The sequence below is a fragment of the Phocoena sinus genome, chromosome 20 (assembly GCF_008692025.1).
Source record: "Phocoena sinus isolate mPhoSin1 chromosome 20, mPhoSin1.pri, whole genome shotgun sequence".
Taxonomy (NCBI): domain Eukaryota; kingdom Metazoa; phylum Chordata; class Mammalia; order Artiodactyla; family Phocoenidae; genus Phocoena; species Phocoena sinus.
The window spans coordinates 44956515-44976627 of NC_045782.1; the positions used below are offsets into that span (position 1 = coordinate 44956515).

Below are 20113 nucleotides of genomic sequence, written 5' to 3' on the forward strand. Positions count from 1 at the left end.
TTTCGCCTTGTTTCCTGACAATTCCTGCTGGTACCCTGAGCTAGTCATATTAGCAGTGTAACTGCCCTGGAGCTGCCATAAACTAGCTCGTGCAGTGAAATCACATGGAGAGGCTCGCAGATGACCTGAAGCGAGATAAATGCCCGGCCAGCCCCGAGCTATTCCAATTCCAGCCACCATCTGAATAAAACACATGACAGACCCTGAGCCAAAACCAGCCAGCAGGGACTTTCCTGGTGGTCCACTCGTTAGGAATCCACCTTCCAATGCAGGGGGCGCGGGTTTGATCCCTGGTCCGGGAACTAAGATCCCACATGCCGTGGCGCAACTAAGCCCACACATTGCAACTACTGAGCCCGCGTGCCACAACTACAAAGCCCACACACTCTGGAGCCCGGGCGCCACACTAGAGAGAAGCCTGTGCACCACAATGAAGAACCCACGTGCCGCAAGGATGATCCCGTGTGCCGCAACTAAGACCCGATGCGGCCAAAAATAAAATTAATTAATTAAAAAAAAATTTTTTTTAAAGCCGGCAGAGCCCTTTCCAAACTCTTAATCCACAGAAATCACGAGATAATAAAATTATTGTTTGTGTTTTAGACCTTTAAGTTTTGGAGTAATTTTTTATGCAGCAATTCTAACAAGCCTTTATAGCAAATATATGATCATTAGTTCAACTTATTGGGGGGAGGGGAAGAATTTGGCGAGCAAGAAGGGTGCCTTTTTCCATATAGAGACCAGCTTTCATTAATTTATTTTTTTATTTTTTAATATTTACTTATTTATTTATTTGTTTGGCTGCACTGAGTCTTTGCAGCACGCAGGATCTTCATTGTGGCATGCAGGGTCTTTAGTTGCGACATGTGGGGTCCAGTTCCCTGACCAGGGATCGAACCCAGGCCCCCTGCATTGGGAGTGTGGAGTTCTAGCCACTGGACCACCAGGGAAGTCCCAAGACCAGCTTTCATTTATTTAAGAGATTTGAAAAAGCTATGTAATAATCCAGAGAAAGTCTAATAATAGTTAAGTAAGGCACACTCTTCCTGAAATCAATTTAATTTTATGGCCTTATAGCCTCTACAGATTCTTTCCCTGCATCATGATTCACCCATAGCAAAAGGAAGTACATAAATATATTTACCATGCCACTGAGCTCAGCCAAATCAGTCTTGCATTATAATCCTTCTAAATACAGAAGTTATCTATTATGGCCTAAATTAATCCCTGGCCTTTCTTCAACCAAAAAGAGTGAGTCAATTATTGCAGAAGCATCAAAACTGCCAAACAAAGCAAAAAGTATTAGATTTACTCTTTTGAACTAAGAATCACCACACATTACCACTAAGTAGAACAGACCTTTTAAATTATGTATCTCATTCATCTCTTTTTTAAACTTTTTTTCATTTAATTAAATATCTAATGAGCACTGTGGGTAGGCAAATATGAGTAAGAGCCAGTTCATAGCTACAGAGGAGTTCACAGTGCTATGGGGAAAACATCAATACAACCAATGAATTTTAAGTCAGTATAATTCATGATACAACGAAGTATGCTAACGTATTGTAGGAATATAAATGAGGGTGTTTTGGATATTTCTATTTGCTCCTTCAGATCATTCTCCATCCTTTAACCAGCACTTAGTGTCCTAGGAGGCTGACGTAATGGACTACAGGAACTGGGCTCCCTTACTCTCCAGCCTCAAACTGGGTTCAGTAAATGAGAAGCAACAGCAAGGGTCTCTCTGCGTTCCCATGACTACTCGCTCCCTTTCCCTTTCTTGCCCAAAGATGATGCAACTTCCTATCACTGCTAGTCCCTAGGTGCTACACCATACCTAATTGGATTCCCTTAACCCTGTCCATTTATTCTAAGTAGTCCCCTAACAACATTCTCTTTCACCTTTTGTGAGAATGTTATCTGTTTCTATCAGGACCCTAACTGTTAAGACGGGGGCACCTAACTCAGCCTGGGGAAGTCTGGGAAGATTTCTCAGAGGAGAAAATGCTTCAGCTGCCTTAATAGCCGAGTAGATTGGGCAGGGTGACTAGGTAAGGAAGAAAGTACTGTAACAGAGTCTAAGTAAACAGCACCATCAAAAACTTGGGAGATACAAGAAAATGTGAAAAGAATAGGAAAGAGTGAGGAATTCAGAGTGGTGTAACATAGGCATATGATGGGACACAGGCATGATGGGAAACAATGCTAGAACCAAATCATAGAGTTTTTAGATGAAGGTATTTAACAGATCTGGTTTCTATAATAAGTAAATTCAAAGAAAATTCAAAGAACAAAGGTGGGCGGGGGGGCAATGGGCCTATACTTTAAAAAAGACTTCAGACATACCAACAAAATACAACGTGTAGACCTTTGCTGCATACGGATTAGAACAAACCAATTATTCAAAAGGGGGAACGGGACGAGGAAAAGAAGAATTGGAAATGTATCTCTTCATGACATGGATGAGGTTATCTTATTTTCAATTCGTTCATGTGTCTATCAATGAATGTTTATTGAAAATATTTTATTCCTATTTCTCATTTTTATAAATGTAAGTGCTAAGAAAACTTATTTTTAATGATCAACTAACAACTTAATCGGGTCCCTAATTTTGTTGAAATTGAAGGGCTGAAACCACGTGACTTGTGAAAAGATGTTAAGTCATTGGAGTCACTGCCTTCTCAATAACCTCATCAATATTCTAATTTGTCTCTTAGGTGCCCTGGAAGGCCTCTTACCCCAGGACAATGTACTATTTGGGATGGCCTAGAGATGTGCCTTTCTTTTGTAAAGTGAAAGGAAGAAAATATGAAAAACTGATCAACTTTAGAATCTGGAAATTGAGCTCCCTTAAAAATATCCATGGGCTTTCATTCTTTTATTTCACCCTCATTGTATGTATCACTAACTCTAGCACTGACTGTTCAATTATTTCATCCATCAAGTCTTGTCTCTACTTGTTTACACTGTAGGTTCCCTGAAAGCAAGATCGGGATCCAAATCTCTTCTTGAAATCCCAGAACCTGCACCTCAGGGTAAGGCGCATGTTAAGACTCTCAACAAATGATCACTGAATGAATATGTAAATATCTCATCACCATTCCAAGTCCTCTTTCTAGTTAGAGAAAAAAGACTTGAGATAACCAAACTGGAAATCAGAAGAAACTTGAAATATCATCACCAACCCTATTTTAAAGTAAGAAAAAGACTGGTTTACTACCTAAGCTTTCCTACCTATATAAAATAAGAAAAACTCAAAACAACTAGGAAATAGAAAACTAAAATGTACAAGGATTCATGTTTTATTACACAAGATTTCTGGTACAACTAGTCTAATTTCTATGGAATTTGAATAACTGTACCAATTGTTCCCTCAAAAAAATCAGTTGCTATTCTCTTCAAAAGATTCAAGAAAAAAATTTCATCAGATAAAAGATTATATTCCGCCTTCACTGGTTTAGAATACTTGTAAAGTCAGGATCTCAACAGTAATTAAATTAGATAACAAATGAGAACAAGTTAAAACTATAGAGCTCTGAAAAAATATTAATTTTCTTCCTAACACTGACAGACTAGTTATATATGTGAATTTCTTAGGTGACATGCAAAAGTAGATCTTTTTGCAGTGACTATCAGACTGATCTTCACTTTGTTGAGAAGTAAATTTTGCAGAGTATGGTAAAGGAGTTCTAGCCATCAAGTCAAATACGAACTTGAATGAATACTTTGGTCCTCTATCTTTATAACTTAACATTGTCAAAATTACTAAGGTACAAACATCAGTTAATTCAGTAATAATGTCACAAAGAGAGATTCTATTATCTGTTTCAAATGAGGTCCTCTTAAACCATGTAAGCTTTTTTTCAATTTCATGAATCATTCTTTAATTCACAAAAGTTTACTGAAGATATACTATGCACCAAGTACTGTGTTAGACATGGTATTTTGAATGTGTCAAATACTATTTTACTTTAAAAAGATAGAAGAATCTTTAAAAATATTTTTTCTTCATTCTTCTTCCTTTACAAAATTCAATTTTTTTAAGAAAGCTCTTTCAGGGCTTCCCTGGTGGTGCAGTGGCTAAGAATCCGCCTGCCAATGCAGGGGACACAGGTTCGAGCCCTGGTCTGGGAAGATCCCACATGCCACAGAGCAACTAAGCCGGTGTGCCACAACTACTGAGCCTGCACTCTAGAGCCTGCGAGCCACAACTACTGAGCCTGTGTGCCACAACTACTGAAGCCCGTGCGCCTAGAGCCCATGCTCCGCAACAAGAGAAGCCGCCTCAATGAGAAGCCTGCGCACTGCAAGGAAAGAGTAGCCCCGCTCTCTCTCAACTAGAGAAAGCCTGCGCACAGCAATGAAGACCCAACATAGCCAAAACTAAATAAATAAATAATTTTTTTTAAAGATTAAGATGATAAATTTTAAAAAAAGAAAGCTCTTTCAACCTTATTTATAGTATTAAATTTATATGATTCTGAATAATGTGACCAAGCAGTAAGTTTTCTACTTCACTAGAGAAAGTTGTATTTAAAGCCTGATGACATAAGATCAAACAAAAAAAAAAGTTGAACAAACTACCAATGTTTGCAATTCTAATATAACAAAAATAATTTTTGTATTGCTCCTGTACATGTAACATAGAGTTTATATGAGAAAGTTTATCCTAAAGTATGGATATGCATTAGAAGCCAGCATCACCTTTGATAGTTTCTAATTCTCCAACTCTATTTCAAGAACTCTTATTTACACCCTGGGTTTCTGTTTTACAGGTCTTTACTCACTGTTGACATCTACCTGTGCAGAAATATCTCCATCTACTGGCAACAGATGAAACTACAGGCTATTTTTGAAAGTACCAGCAGAAAGTCATTGAAGACTTGGATCCAAACAGTTCTCCCATCTCCAAAATCCTGAGCCATTCAAATTACTCTCCAAAGCTCTTCCACTTCTTACCAAAACTGGATGGAGGGGTTGAGGGAGAATACAATTAACTGTCTAAATGTTTGCTATATCATTTAAAGATAAAAATTATAACAATAGCTAATTTAGGGACTTCCCTGGTGGTCTAGTGAATAAGACTCCACATTCCCAATGCAGGGGACCCAGGTTCAATCCCTGGTCAGGGAACTAGATCTCACGTGCACACCACAACTAAGAGTTTATGTGTCACAACTAAAGAGCCCACATGCCACAACTAAAGATCCCACGTGCTGCAACTAAGACCTGGCACAGCCAAATAAATAAATATTTTTTTTAATTATAGCAATAGCTAATTTAATTATATGAATTCCTTACAACACACTGGTACCCCAAGGTGTACAAAACATTTATGCCTATTTTATAAGACATGATTTCATTTAAATCAATACCTATATTAATCATTATTAATGTTGCACTTGCTCCTATAAAACAGCATATAATCGGTTATGACTACTTTATTTAAAACACAATCTTTAACGAAATTGAGTTATTTGTAGTGAGGTGGATGGACCTAGAGTCTGTCATACAGAGTGAAGTCAGAAAGAGAAAAATAAATACCGTATGCTAACACATATATACGGAATCTAAAAAAAAAAAAAATGGTTCTGATGAACCTAGGGCCAGGACAGGAATAAAGACGCAGACATAGAGAATGGACTTGAGGACTCGGGGAGGGGGAAGGGTAAGCTGGGACAAAGTGAGAGAGTAATATTGACATATATACACTACTAAATGTAAGATAGCTAGTGGGAAGCAGCCTCATAGCACAGGGAGATCAGCTCCATGCTTTGTGACCACCTAGAAGGGTGGGATAGGGAGGGTGGGAGGGAGAAGCAAAAGGGAGGGGATATGGGGGTATATGTATATGTATAGCTGATTCACTTTGTTATACAGCAGAAACTAACACACCATTGTAAAGCATTTATACTCCAATAAAGATGTTAAAAAAACACAATCTTTGTACACTACTATATGTAAAACAGATAACTTATAAGAACCTACTGTATAGCTCAGGGAACTCTATTCAATACTCTGTAATGACCTATATATGGGAAAAGAATCTAAAAAAGAACAGATGTATGTATAACTGATTCACTTTGCTGTACAGCAGAAACTAACACAACATTGTAAATCAACTATACTCCAATAAAAATTAATTAAAAAATAAAACATAATCTTTGATCAAAAATGTCAAAATACATTAACAGAATACTTTACAGCTTGAACAGTATTTTTCACATACATTATTTCTTATCTAGCAGGATCCTAAAATAAATAACACTCATTTTATTATTATTATTTTTTTGCGGTACGCGGGCCTCTCACTGTTGTGGCCTCTCCCATTGCTGAGCACAGGCTCCGGATGCGCAGGCTCAGCAGCCATGGCTCACGGGCCTAGCCGCTCCACAGCATGTGGGATCTTCCCGGACTGGGGCATGAACCCGTGTCCCCTGCATCGGCAGGCGGACTCTCAACCACTGTGCCACCAGGGAAGCCCCAGTAACACTCATTTTAAACATGCATTTATAACTAAAAGCATAGGCACCAAGAAAATAAGTGACTTGCTTAAAGGCACAAAGCTTATCAGTGGCATAACTAGGATATGAACCCAAATTTTCTGCCTCCAAGTTCTATACTCTTTCTACAACATCCCAACTGCCTCCAACAATAACAGTAAATAGGTCTACATTACAGATGTCTGCTTTGTGACAGTTCTCAGGAATGCACTGTGGTCAAATAAAAAAGTCATCTTAGATTTTAATAAAATTAAGCTTTTTCCACATACAGATGGCCAACAGGCACACGAAAAGATGCTCAACATCGCTAATCATTAGAGAAATGCATATCAAAACTACAATGAGGTACCACCTCACATCAGTCAGAATGGTCATCGTTAAAAACTCTACAAATAACAAATGCTGCGAAGGATGTGGAGGAAAAGAGAACCCTCCTACGCTGTTAGTGGAAATGTAAATTGGTGCAGCCACTATGGAAAACAGTATGGAGGTTCCTCAAAAAACTAAAAATAGAGTTGCTGTATGATCCAGCAATTCCACTCCTGGGCATATACCCAGACAAAACTCTAATCCAAAAAAGATACATGCACCCCAGGGTTCACAGCAGCACTATTCACAATAGCCAAGACATGGACACAACCTAAATGTCTATCAACAGATGAATGGACAAAGATGTGGTACATATATACCATGGAATGCTACTCAGCCATTAAAAAATAATGAAATAATGCCATTTGCAGCAACATGGATGGACCTAGAGATTATCAGTAAGTCAGAAAGAGAAAAACAAATACCATATAATATCACTTATATATAGAATATAAAATGTGACACAGGACTTCCCTGGTGGCCCAATGGTTAAGAATCCGCCTGCCAAGGCAGGGGACACAGGTTTGAGCCCTGGTCCAGGAAGATCCCACGTGCCGCAGAGCAACTAAGCCCATGTGCCACAACTACTGACCCTGCGCTCTAGAGCCCGAGAGCCACAACTGCTGAGCCCGAGTGCCAGAACTACTGAAGCCCACGCGCCTAGAGCCTGTGCTTCACAACAAGAGAAGCCACCACAATGAGAAGCCCACACACTGCAACGAAGAGTAGCCTCACTCGCTGCAACTAGAGAAAGCCCACGCACAGCAACGAAAACCCAACACAGCCAAAAATAAATAAATTAATTTTTTTAAAAATGCGACACAAATGAACGTATCTACCAAACAGAAACAGACTCAGGGACATAGAGAACAGACTTGTGGTTACCAAGGGGGAGGGGGCTGAGGGAGGGGTGGAGTGGGAGGTTGGCGTTAGCAGATGTAAACTATTATATACGGAATGAATAAACAACAAGGTCCTACTGTACAGCACAGAGAACTATATTCTGCATCCTATGACAAACCATAAGGGAAAAGAATATTTTAAAAAAGAATGTATATATATATGTATAACTGAATCACTTTGCTGTACAGCAGAAATTAATACAACATTGTAAATCAACTATACCTCAAAAATTAAGTTTCTTCCTTTCTTTTGTCTTATAGGAAAAAATGCTCATAATATAAAATACAAGTTTAAGAAAACCATCGGGACTTTGCTGGTGGCCCAGTGAGTAAGCCTCTGCCATCCCAATGCAGGGGGCCTGGGTCTGATACCTGGTCAGGGAATTAGATCCCACATGCATGCCGCAACTAAGAGTTCATGCATGCCACAACTAAGGAGCCCACATGCTGCAGCTAAGGAGACAGCAAGCCGCAACTAAGGAGCCCACCTGCCACAACTAAGACTCGGCACAACCAAATAAAGTGATTAATTAATTGTTAAAAAATTTAAATTAAAAAATAAAATAAAATTTAAAAACCATAATCCAACCCACATTTGACAAAACAATTATATCCTTTCTTTTCTATTGCCACATTTTAGATATGTTTATTTTTTTTATCCCACCTTTTTCCAAAAATGAGTTGAGAGGGCTGATAGCTGGTAAACAGCAAACTTTGTTAAGTCATGCTTATTGCAATCCACTTTCATCAGTAAGAGACAAAAATAATAATAAACTTTTCAAAGATTCATAATAGAAATGTTGAAAAGAAAAATATTGAGCCCAACCTAGGTTTATTCTGATTTCTTATATCTCCATTCATGGTACTATAGAATTCTTAAAAAAATCCATGTCTGACACATGTCAAGAAATTGATAAATATTTGTTGACTAAATAAATGAAACAGGCTCTAAAGCAGGGGTCCCCAACCCCCAGGCCACGGACTGCTAATGGTCTGTTGCCTGTTAGGAACCGGGCGGCACAGCAGGAGGTGAGCGGCAGGCTAGCGAGCAAAGCTTCATCTGCCACTCCCCATCACTCACATTACCGCCTGAACCATCCCCTGCCCGTCCACGGAAAAACTGTCTTCCAGGAACCAGTCCCTGGTGGCAAAAAGGTTGGGGACCGCTGCTCTAAAGCATTACAAGATCCTAAAGTATTATGGGGTCCTAAATTAAAGACTCAGTTATGCTTATTAAACTATCAAAATGTTTATGAAAAGTTCAACCAATGTTTGAAATCAGAAGACTTAAGTTAAAACTACAGTAATAGGAAAGTGTGAATTATAAATAATAAACTTACAAAGAAAAGAATTATAGATGAAAGGAACAGAATAGAGTCCAGAAATAGAACATGTATGTTGTCAACTGATTTTTAGCCAAGGTGCCAAGACAACTCAACGGAGGAAACAAAAGCATTTTAACAAATGGTGCTAGGAAAATTGGATATACATATGAAAAAAAAAAAAGAACCTGACCCTTACTTCTCACAGCAAATTTTTAAAAAGTTACATTTAGGAGGGTCCTACACCAAAATGTAAGTGCTAATATTATAAATACTGCAGAAAAAAACATAGAAAATTTTTAGAACTGTGGATTAGGAAAAGATTTCTTATATAGGAAATAAAAAGCATGAACCATAAAGAAAAAAACTGATAAACAGGGCTTAATCAAAATTCAAAACTTCTGCTCTTTGAGACACTATTGAGGGGGGAAAAATTGCCACAGATTAGGAGAAAATATTTGCAAAACACATATCTGATAAAGGACTTGTATCCAGAATACAAAAAGAATTCTCAAAACTCAATAATAAGAAAACAACCCAATTTTAAAACTATGAGCAAAAGATTTGAACAGATATTCACCAGATACACAGATGATAAGTAAGTCCATTAAAAGATGCTTAACACCGTAGGTCAAAGGGAATTAAAATTAAAGCTACACTGAAGTAATCTCTACACACCAATTAGAATGGCTAAAATCAAAGACTGACAACAGCAAGTGCTGAAGTGTTGGCTAGGATTGGGAGCAACTGGAACTCTCAGACAACACTGATAGAAATACAAAATGGTACAACTTTGAAAAACAGTTTAGCAGTTGTTTTTTTTTTAAGTTAAACACATACTTACCATATGATCCAACAATCCTAAACATTTACCCAAAAGAAATAAAAACATGTTCACAAAGAGAGGTGTACCCAAATGTTCATAGCAGCTTTATACATAATGGCAAAAAACTGGAAACTAATGTCTGTGGATATTTGTGAATGGATAAACAAAATGGGGTACGTGTGTATAATGCAATATTCCTCAGGATTAAAAGGAACAAACAACTGACACACAACATGGATGGACCTCAAAAGCACTATTCTAAGTGAAAAGAAGCCTGAATCAGAAGACTACATACTGTATGATCCCATTTACATAAAATTCTAGAAAAGGTAAAACTATTGCAACAGAAAGTAAATCAGTGGTTGTCAAGGACTGGGGATATGAGGAGACTGGCTGTGAAGAGGCAGGAGGAAACTTTTGGGAAAGAAAGAAATGCCATTTGTGCAATCATCTATATAGGAATTCCTACCTAAAATCAGGATTTATTTTAAACTAAGTTTTTATGTCTGCTGTCAATTTTTAGTAAGAAACCAAATGCCAAACTTAAGACACATGTTGATATTTCTTAATTCATATCAAATGCGGTTTTTAAAAAGTCAATGCCGGGCTTCCCTGGTGGCGCAGTGGTTGAGAGTCTGCCTGCCGATGCAGGGGACACGGGTTCGTGCACCGGTCCGGGAAGATCCCACATGCCGCGGAGCGGCTGGGCCCGTGAGCCATGGCCACTGAGCCTGCACGTCCGGAGCCTGTGCTCCACAACGGGAGAGGCCACAACAGTGAGAGGCCCGCGTACCAAAAAAAAAAAAAAAAAAAAGTCAATGCCTTTAGAAACGATTCTAAAACAAACACAAAATTCTTCACTTTGTTCAATTAATTATGTATTAGTGGAAAAATACAAAAGAAAAAAAAATTTTAATGTTAGCATTCAACTGTAAAAAATGCCAAATACTGATACGTGGAAAACTAGCATTAGTGAAATATTAGTAGGCTTAGTGTTCAGCAAAGTTGCTCTAATCAAGCAAAAATAGATATAACTGCAATCCTAAATACAAGCCAATAACTAAGGTTAGAAAATACAATGGATATGCCACAAATATAAATTAGATTAGCTGGAATTACATTAAAACATAGGAAGAGGGCTTCCCTGGTGGCGCAGTGGTTGGGGGTCTGCCTGCCGATGCGGGGGACGCGGGTTCGTGCCCCGCTCCGGGAGGATCCCGCATGCCGCGGAGCGGCTGGGCCCGTGAGCCATGGCCGCTGGGCCTGCGCGTCCGGAGCCTCTGCTCCGTAGCGGGAGAGGCCGCAGCAGCAGTGAGAGGCCCACGTACCGCAAAAAAAAAAAAAAAAAAAAAAAAAAAAAAAAACATAGGAAGAAAACTATTAAACTATCCTAAGCAATATGAACAAAAGCTTAAATAAACGTAAAAACATAGCATATTCCTAGGTGGGAAAACTAAATACACTTAAATACCTCCTTTTCCCAAATTAAGCATTCTAATTACAATCCCAATGAAATTTCTTTTTAAATTTAACAATTTTAATATTCACGTGTAAGAGCAAATAAGTAAAAAGAGTCAAAAAGAATTTCTAGCACAATGAGATTAAACTAAATTATAAAGCTACAATAATGAAGAGTATGGCACCGAACAAGAGATAATCTGACTATTATAACTAATTTGTTAACATAACTAAAAAGATATCACACCACTATGGAAAGGAAAAATTGATTAATAAATAATGATGAGACGACTGAGTAGCAATTTGGGGGGAAACATCTTCCTAAACCATTTTTAAAAATACTAAAATAAAATGTACTTAAATATTTACTAAGCCTCTTGAAGAAAAGGGTTTTCCTAAGTATAGAAATGATAGGAAAAACAAAGGAAAAGTTGGACAAATTTGACTCCTAAAGTAACAAATTTATTCAAAATCATTTTTCTTTCAAAAATGATCAAAATTAAAAGTCAAATAACAGACTGGGGAAAACGTCTGTAACAAATATGACAAAAGATTAGTATCTTTTTTAATTCTCAGGCAGATCACTAAGAAAAACACAAATGGCCTAAGTGGTAACTAGGACAAGACCAAACAAGGCAACAAAGAGAAATATAATTAGTAAACAGACAGGAAAATATTCAACTTCACAAGAAAATGTTAAATACTATATGCCATGAAGTTAGCGAACATTTTAAAAAACAAGAGCCAATTCTTGTAATAGAATATTAAGAGGGACACATTTATTCAATGCTGCTCTAAACAGGCACAATTCTCTTAGGAAACAGTCTGACGAAAAATTAATCAAGAACCTAAAAAGATCCACACCCTTTAATGCAACAGCATTCTCTCTATGGAAATATCCTAACAATCCTTAAAAAAAAAAAAATTATCCATACCAAGATGTTTACAAATTATCTATAATAACAGAATTTGGAAATAAAAGTTAAAACAAGAAAAAAATATGAACAATGGTTGTTGTATAGATTCTCTTAACTGGTTATCCTAAAATCAGTCTTCGTGGTTCCCATTCCAGTCCATCCTTCCTATTGCCCAAAGATTAACGTTTCTAAACATCAAATATATTGAAGCTTAAAATCCTTCAATGGTTCCCACTATATTAAAAAAAAAAAAAAATCAAACTTCTTGACAAAATATAACAAGGTCCTAAAATGGGTTGGTCCCTGTCTACAAGCCTCACCTCTTGCCACTCACACCCAGTGCATCAGCCATAAAAAAACATGTATAAAACTACAGAGAATTACTTCTATGTCTCCAGCATTCATTCAAAATAAAATGCCAAAAGGCTCTTAATGCATGCTGAAACGGGATTCTGCCTTCATGGAGCTTACAGTACAGACAACAAATGCCCTTCATTGAGTTAGGTCTGATGCTAGAGGAAGAGCCTCTTAGTCAGAGAGGAAAGGTCAACACAGGTCAAGGAAAGATTTGTGGATAAGGGTACCTTGAGTTGAGCCTTAAAAGGTAAGCACGTATCTCAAGGGACAAGGGTAATTCCAAATAAATGAAATTATTTTATTTTCCACACAAAATCCTGTAAGTTTGTAACAGGCTTTCTAGACAGACAGCTTGGGTTCTGACATGTACTTAACCTCTCCAAATTTCTCCTACCTCTTGAAGCTATTATGAGAATTAAAAGTAATAACAGATGTAAACTTAATACAGTGTCTGGCACTTAATAAGCATTCAGTACACTTCCCTCATACAGAAACACATAACAATGTTGATTACAACAGTACATTTCAAGGGTTCAGCTTTCTTAGAGCAAAGAAAGTAACAGTAAACAAAAACAAAGGCAAAGAGAGAAAAAGCAGTAAGAACAGGGTTAAACATGTCACCATACAGCCAGAATCAAACGGTTCTCTCTACATACCATGATGATATCCTTGTACTACACATTACAACAGCACAATAACTTATATTCATAATGATACTGAATCATAAATAAAACATTAAGTTCTGTTAAGTATGGTCTATTTGAAAGGAGTAGGGCATATCACATCTTTAAAAGCCTTCAAAATCTTTAAAAGACATCAAAAATAGCTAAAATTAAAACCTTGCATGGTTAAAGCATGGATCTTCATTTACCTTGAAAACCTGAGTTATATACTAAATATGCTAAATTACATGCTAAATAAATGACATGTTAGTATGTTGTGATAGTTACACTTCAACCAACAGGAAAAAAGTAGAATCCATGATTAAACACACACACACTCTCTCTCTCTCTCTCTCTCTCTCTCTCTCTCTCTCTCTCTCTTTTACTCGCCAATGAAAACCAAACTACATGAAGCACCTAGGCAGGTTCAGCCCCCCGGCCTAAAGGTTTGACTAGAAGAGAGAAACTTAAGAGAAAAGGAAGGAGCTAAGCCACATTGGCTTCCTCCTCAGAAACCAAGAAAAAAAAAATGAACTGGGGACATTCAAATCACTAACGCCCCTAGAACAAGTCATTATGGTGTACAGGCACATTCCCACCTAGAAAACTGCGAGGTATAATCAAGTTGTAATTTTTAAAGCCTTGAATCAATAAAATATGCAGTAAAACAATACTAAGATACCAGCATATCTAAAGTGAGACGTTTAAAGGTAATTTTCCTTTAGCTGTAGACAAGGTTAACCTCATTACTGCTTAGGGTTTTATAAATTAAGAACATGAGAAGCACTGTACGGAAACATTTAAATTACAAAAAGGTCTGCAATAAATGTTCTGGAGAAGTAATCTGTTATTTCTCCATATCTAAGAATTTTAAATATTAGAAATTATACTAACTGCTTTTTCCAGCCTTTGGTTTTAAAAAACAGTAACATAGGGCTTCCCTGGTGGCGCAGTGGTTAAGAATCTGCCTGCCAATGCGGGGGACACGGGTTCGAGCCCTGGTCTAGGAAGATCCCACATGCCACGGAGCAACTGGGCCCGTGAACCACAATTACTGAGCCTGCGCCTCTGGAGCCTGTGCTCCGCAACAAGAGAGGCTGCGATAGTGAGAGGCCCGTGCACCGCAATGAAGAGTGGCCCCCGCTAGCCGCAACTAGAGAAAGCCCTCACACAGAAACGAAGACCCAACACAGCCGTAAATAAATTAATTAATTAATTTTTTAAAAACAGTAATATAAAAAATTACCCCCAATTTTTTTTTACCATCAAAGAATATCTTCTATCCAAACCATCAAAAGAAAAGCCTATTCATAAGTATAATGTATACAAATTTTACATTTTATAATCAATTTGCTCTACAAATACTAGTTGAAATTGATAGCTTTACCATACAGCCCATTTTAATGATCAAGTGTTAAAGTGTCATAAAAAATAGAAGTAGCTTGATGGACCAAATCAGATTTTAACCACCAATGACCTGAGGAATCTCAAATTTGGGATTAAATTAGCCCTTCCTTCTTTGCATCAACAAATACTAAACAGTTTGCTAGTTGACTGTGGTCTCAGGAATAACATGTGGAAAAGTTTAATATCTGTTGTGGGCAGAGATCTCATGGTTCAAATATTTCTCCTTCAGTTTGTATGTATGTGTGAGAGTGTGTGTATGAGAGTGTGTGTGTGTATGTATGTGTGTGACAGACAGACACCATGCAAGAGTTGTTTACATCTTTCAGTAAAGGGGCAACTCTACATTAAGGATATAATTGAGTAACTACAATTCATAAGGTACCTGGGAATCAAAGACAGTCTATAAATTTAAAATACCAGTATGGTATTAACTTAAAGCAAAGAACAATTACTTTAAATCATCTTACAGCCCAAGTGTATTGTAAACCAAATAAAAAATCACTACGGGATCTGTTTTTTTTTCTTTTAATTTTCCTCTCTTATGGAACCTGAATCTAAATGAATTGTTAAACACTTAGTCTAAAGGTATGCCAAACATTTCTTAAGGTCTTAACAAAGAATCAACTTTTTTTTTTAAACAAAACGAGGCCTAGGTTAAATATTTTATTTGGCTTCTCAAGATGGACTGAAAAGTTGGGCACCAGCTCCAGACCAATTCCTGGACGCACATCAAACACAGCCCTGTCATTTATCCAGTCAGTCAAAACAATCTTTTCCATCTAACTCTTTAATGTTTATGTCCTAAAAAGCTGCTAATTGAATCCAGCTCTTGAAATCTTATTTGTTAAAATCTATACCATCTAATCTGTAAACGAACAAAAATGAAAAAATACATGTTAACTTTCCTGGCAAAACAAGAAAATCCACCATACGTAACCAAAATGGAGAGGGCGATGTCTTTAATATTTGAATAGTTTTCTCTTAAAATATGACAGAGACAAATTCCCAATGGTTTTAAGAAATTGAGAGTATCTCAAACTGTTTTTACAATTAAGGGGACACAGTGTATTTTAAATTCCTCAGAAAAATGTAAAAATACAAAATCACTCTACAAATTAAGCCCAGTATTTTTTTGGAGGGATAGGGAATAAGTGTAATCTTTTCTCCTAACTTTACTCGTGAATTTTTATAATGTATCATATTCAGTAAGGAAACCACAGATAAACACTTTAAGATCTGTTGAGTCACACTAAAAACCTCAAACTCATTCTGCAGAAAATCAAAATCCCTGTTTTCGCCCTCATTTTCTTATTGTGTATACAGCCTAGAAGGAATTAAGTGGCCACCAGCCAATTTCTAATACTTTTTGCACACCTGGAATCACAGGTTCTTTCCACCATCACTGACACAGGACTGACTCCAGAGAGTCAGAGTAGATAAACTCTAAAGCAACAAAGATCCCTTATAAAGGTTTCCATTGCTTCGTAAGAAAATAAGGAAACTGAATGGGGGGAAGTAGGGGAGACGGGCATCTCCCAATCCAGGTTTTCCATTAAGAACCACTCAGTTAATGATTCTTTGCAATCTTCCCTAAGGAAGGTAAAACTGTCATGAAAGTAATATATTTTAAAAACTGCAGCCAACATATACAGTCAGGCTAAATTCTCAAATACCTAATTCACTGCAAGTTTTTATCTCGAAAGTTCAGCCAGTGGACTGGGATGTGACACACAAGCATTCAATTACAAAATTAGTCCATATAAATCTCAAAGTCTAGTGGAGGCAAACATAATTACAGTTTATTCTTACACGCGCACCCACACACACATACACAGATTCTCTAAGGAAAGCCACCTTTCTCACCACACATTTGAATATCAACGTGGATAATTAAGAATGAATACTGAAACTAGGATAAGTACACTGGTTTCCATTACACTTTTCAAACCCCAAATAATTTTTCCTTATACTGGGGTAACACGACCATGTAAGAATATCAAAAACGGCACTGTAAGCGTAACGTACCTGTAACGTTAAAGATTTCATGCACCTGGAATCATAAACACTTTGTAAGAAAAGCCTGCTATCTAGCAACCCCTCCAGACATTCTTTTCCATTTAGAAAAGGGAAGGGGAGAAGAGTGGGGAGAGAGAAAACTTCGCTTAAAGTCTGTCTGAGTACATACTTAGAAATGGACCCAAAAAAAGGTGTTTTTAAAGCAGGTCTAGAGTTAACAGTGAGACACAAGCTCTGCGGCCTACAAGGAAAAACCCCAAACACGCTACCCTACAATCAAACACTTCCAAAACACAGAGGGTACAATGAGCCCGAGTCGTCGGATCAGGCAGACACACCGGAAAAGTCAACCTCAGTCTCCTTCCCTCTCAAAGCCGTGCGTTTCAGGTGTGTGGCACCGGCTGCTGTGGCTGGCAGCAGAGAGGGAAGGTTTTGCACGCGGGCACAAGTGGGCGAACAAGTTAACAACCAGGGAACACACACACACACACAAACACACACACACACACACACACTCACACTCTCTCTCTCACTCTCTCACTCACTCTCTCTCTCTCTCTCTCTCTCTCTCTCTCTCTCTCTCTCTCTTTCTCTCTCCCGTTAAGTGCTCCGTCTTTAAGGAGTGTTTACTGCGCGCAGTCAGCAGCCGGATTCAATAATCCCCTCCACAGGAGCTCCTCATCCCCTCCACGACCCTACCTGGGCAGTAGCCCAAGGGCTGCTCCCCGACGCCCCGGGAGAGAACCGTGCTTCTCGGACCAGGCTTTTCGACCTCAAATCCGCCAGGAATTCCAACCGGGGTACCCCCCCCAACAAAAGACACCCGAGTCACCCTTGGCTTTTGTAAGAATTTCCAAACAAGGCAGAGTGGTTTGCAATTACTCTCCCTGAACTAGGCCTTCCCACGTTCCCGACTCTCCACTCACCATTGATTGCGACCCTGGCCCTTCTCAAGGCCACAGGCACCCCCCCGCCGGCTCGGCCACCCCGCGGCCGCCCCGGCCCGGCTCCTGCAGCCCGCCCAACCCCCTCACCTGTCAGGCGCAGCTTGACGGGCCCGTTCCTCCGGCCCCCGGGGTTAGACATGTCCCCGGCGGCGGGAGCGGCGACGGGGCTGCGGCCGCGGCGCTGGGCCCGGGGCCGGCGGGCGGCGGGCGGGGCGGGGGCGACGGCGAGGCGCGGCGCAGTCACCACAGCGGCCGGGGCTGGGGCCCGAGCAGCCGGCGCCGCGGCCGCCAAGGCCGGAGGGTCCCGGATGTGCCGAGCGTCGTCGCCATGAGCCGCGGAGGGAGCGGGACGCCGAGCTCCCCCCTCCTCCCACTTCTCCTTCCTCGGCCCGGGACGCACAACAAAGCGGCAGCCGCGGCCGGCCGCGCCGCCTCCGCCCGCTCCCGCGCCCCGGCTGCCTCCACGCAGCCGCCTCCGCCTTTCCCTCCTCTCGGGTCGGCAAGGCCCAGGAGCCGACGGGGCCGGTCGGTTGAGGCGGGCGGTGCTCGGCGGCGCCGGAGCAAGACTCGGGGCTCGGCCGCTTCCTCCTCCACCCGCCCTCTTGTCTGAGGGAACCGGGTCTTGGGGCAGCCGCCGCCACTCGTCGGCTCCGGGGGCGGGGAGGAGACGGGGGGCGGGACCGACGGGGGCGGGGCCGACGGGGGCGGGGCCGGAGGGCGGGGCGGGGGCGGGGCCTGGGCAGGCGCGCGCAGGGTGCCTAGGATGCCTGGGGCGCTGGGGCGCCAGGCCCGGGTTCGGCCTGGGCGCGGTCGGTTTGTGTTGGTGTGTCGTGCTGTCCCATGCAGGAACTTGAGGAAGGAGCGGGCAAAGAAGCAGAGTGGCGGCGCCGAGGTCTGTGGTGCCAGCAGGGCCTAGTGTTTATCCCGCTTAACGGAGAGCTTTTGTCAGTGCAATGCAGACCGCTTTTATTAGACGCCCACTGTGTGCAGGGCTCTGAGAGGCTGGGGCGAGCAAAGTGATAACCGAATCCGCTGCGCTCCGGATTGAGCGTCGCTGGGGTGAGGGAAGAGACACTATTCCCTTACCGAGGGTTCCAGCAAATCCCCCCAGGGTGTTTTGCTCCTGGTATCGTAGTTGCCACCACCATCCAGGACTCACCTGGTGAACGAGATCAGGTTACCGGCCTGCTTGGGCTCCTTTTTCAGCTGTAGCTCAAGGATAGGAGGATAATAATGCCTGCAAGGATAATTAACAAGATAAGCCTTCGAGAGCAATGTAGGTAAAGCTCTTCGTACAGTACTGTATTTCGTTATCTCAGGAGGGAAAAAATAGAAAATGAAATAAAAATAAGTGTACCTTACCCTTTGACCCTGTAATCGCACTGTTAGGAATTTATTCTTGATATGATAGTACAGATGTTCTTTGCAAACTTCGGTTAATAACAAAAGGGGGATGAGCTAACAGCCTAATGGCGAATTACATCAACAGCATGGATTTTAATGCCATTTAAATGGCAATTATAAAGACCATATAATATAGAAGAGTTTACAAATAATCAAGTTTAAAAGCAGAATAAAAAGTTGTATGTATGCATGCAAACGTATGCATGGGGGATTTTTTGTCTGCCTTATTAGTTTTGCTTAAGACTACTACTATTGCAATTTTAAATGTTTAATAAAGTCTGATACATTTTAATCCTAAGTCAGTGTCAGTCATTTCTTTTAATTCATCAGTGATGTCATTTTATTCTCCAGATCAAGTTACCTCCAAGAACATCTCATCAGTCTGGATACAGCCCTACAATTAAAGTGATCCAAAAATTATATAAAGTTCTGGAAGTTAGACTAGAAATTCAGGGGACGGTGCTAGAAATTCATTCAACAAATACTGAGTGCCTACTATGCGCAAAGCAGTGAACAAGTTCCTTTAGAAATGCTTCTTTGTGCTACAGAAGCTCTGAAGATACCCTAATCAATTTCAACAATAGTTGTGATCACAATTTAAACGACTAGATGTATAATGGCAATAAAACTTAGCAAACTGATGTATACATACGCATTTGCCCCATTCTAAGGGCACCCACTGTTCCCAACCACCCACTAACACAATTTGTAGCTTTGTATTAGGTAACAGAAGTTAGGATTTCAGAACACAATGGAGGAGCTGTGGAGATTGCCTGTTGTGAAGTTTAAAGCAGTACATTCAAATATGTAAGTGACAATTCAGAAAAATGTATACATGCTTAATATGCAGAGGAGGATTTGTTTATGCTTGCGTGCGTGTAAGTTTAAATCTCATTGTTTAAAAAAACAATTCATATAAGAATACTTTAGGGACTTCTCTGGTGGCGCAGCAGTGGTTAAGAATCCGCCTGCCAATGCAGGGGACACGGGTTCGAGCCCTGGTCCGGGAAGATCCCACATGCC

The 20113-nt window shown here is 40.1% G+C and overlaps 1 protein-coding gene across 2 annotated transcripts in view; it reads right to left on the bottom strand.

Moving 5' to 3' along the window:
• SMURF2 (SMAD specific E3 ubiquitin protein ligase 2) overlaps positions 1–20113 on the bottom strand; it is a 159879-nt gene that overhangs the window by 102070 nt on the left and 37696 nt on the right. The window contains exon 1 of one of the 2 annotated variants that reach the window (XM_032616026.1): positions 17774–18354. The exons of the other annotated variant lie outside the window; for it this stretch is intronic. Coding sequence (XP_032471917.1) covers positions 17774–17825 — 52 coding nt within the window. The 5' untranslated portion in view covers positions 17826–18354. Of the gene's footprint in view, positions 1–17773; positions 18355–20113 lie in introns of those variants that run through there. 2 annotated transcript variants of the gene reach the window in all.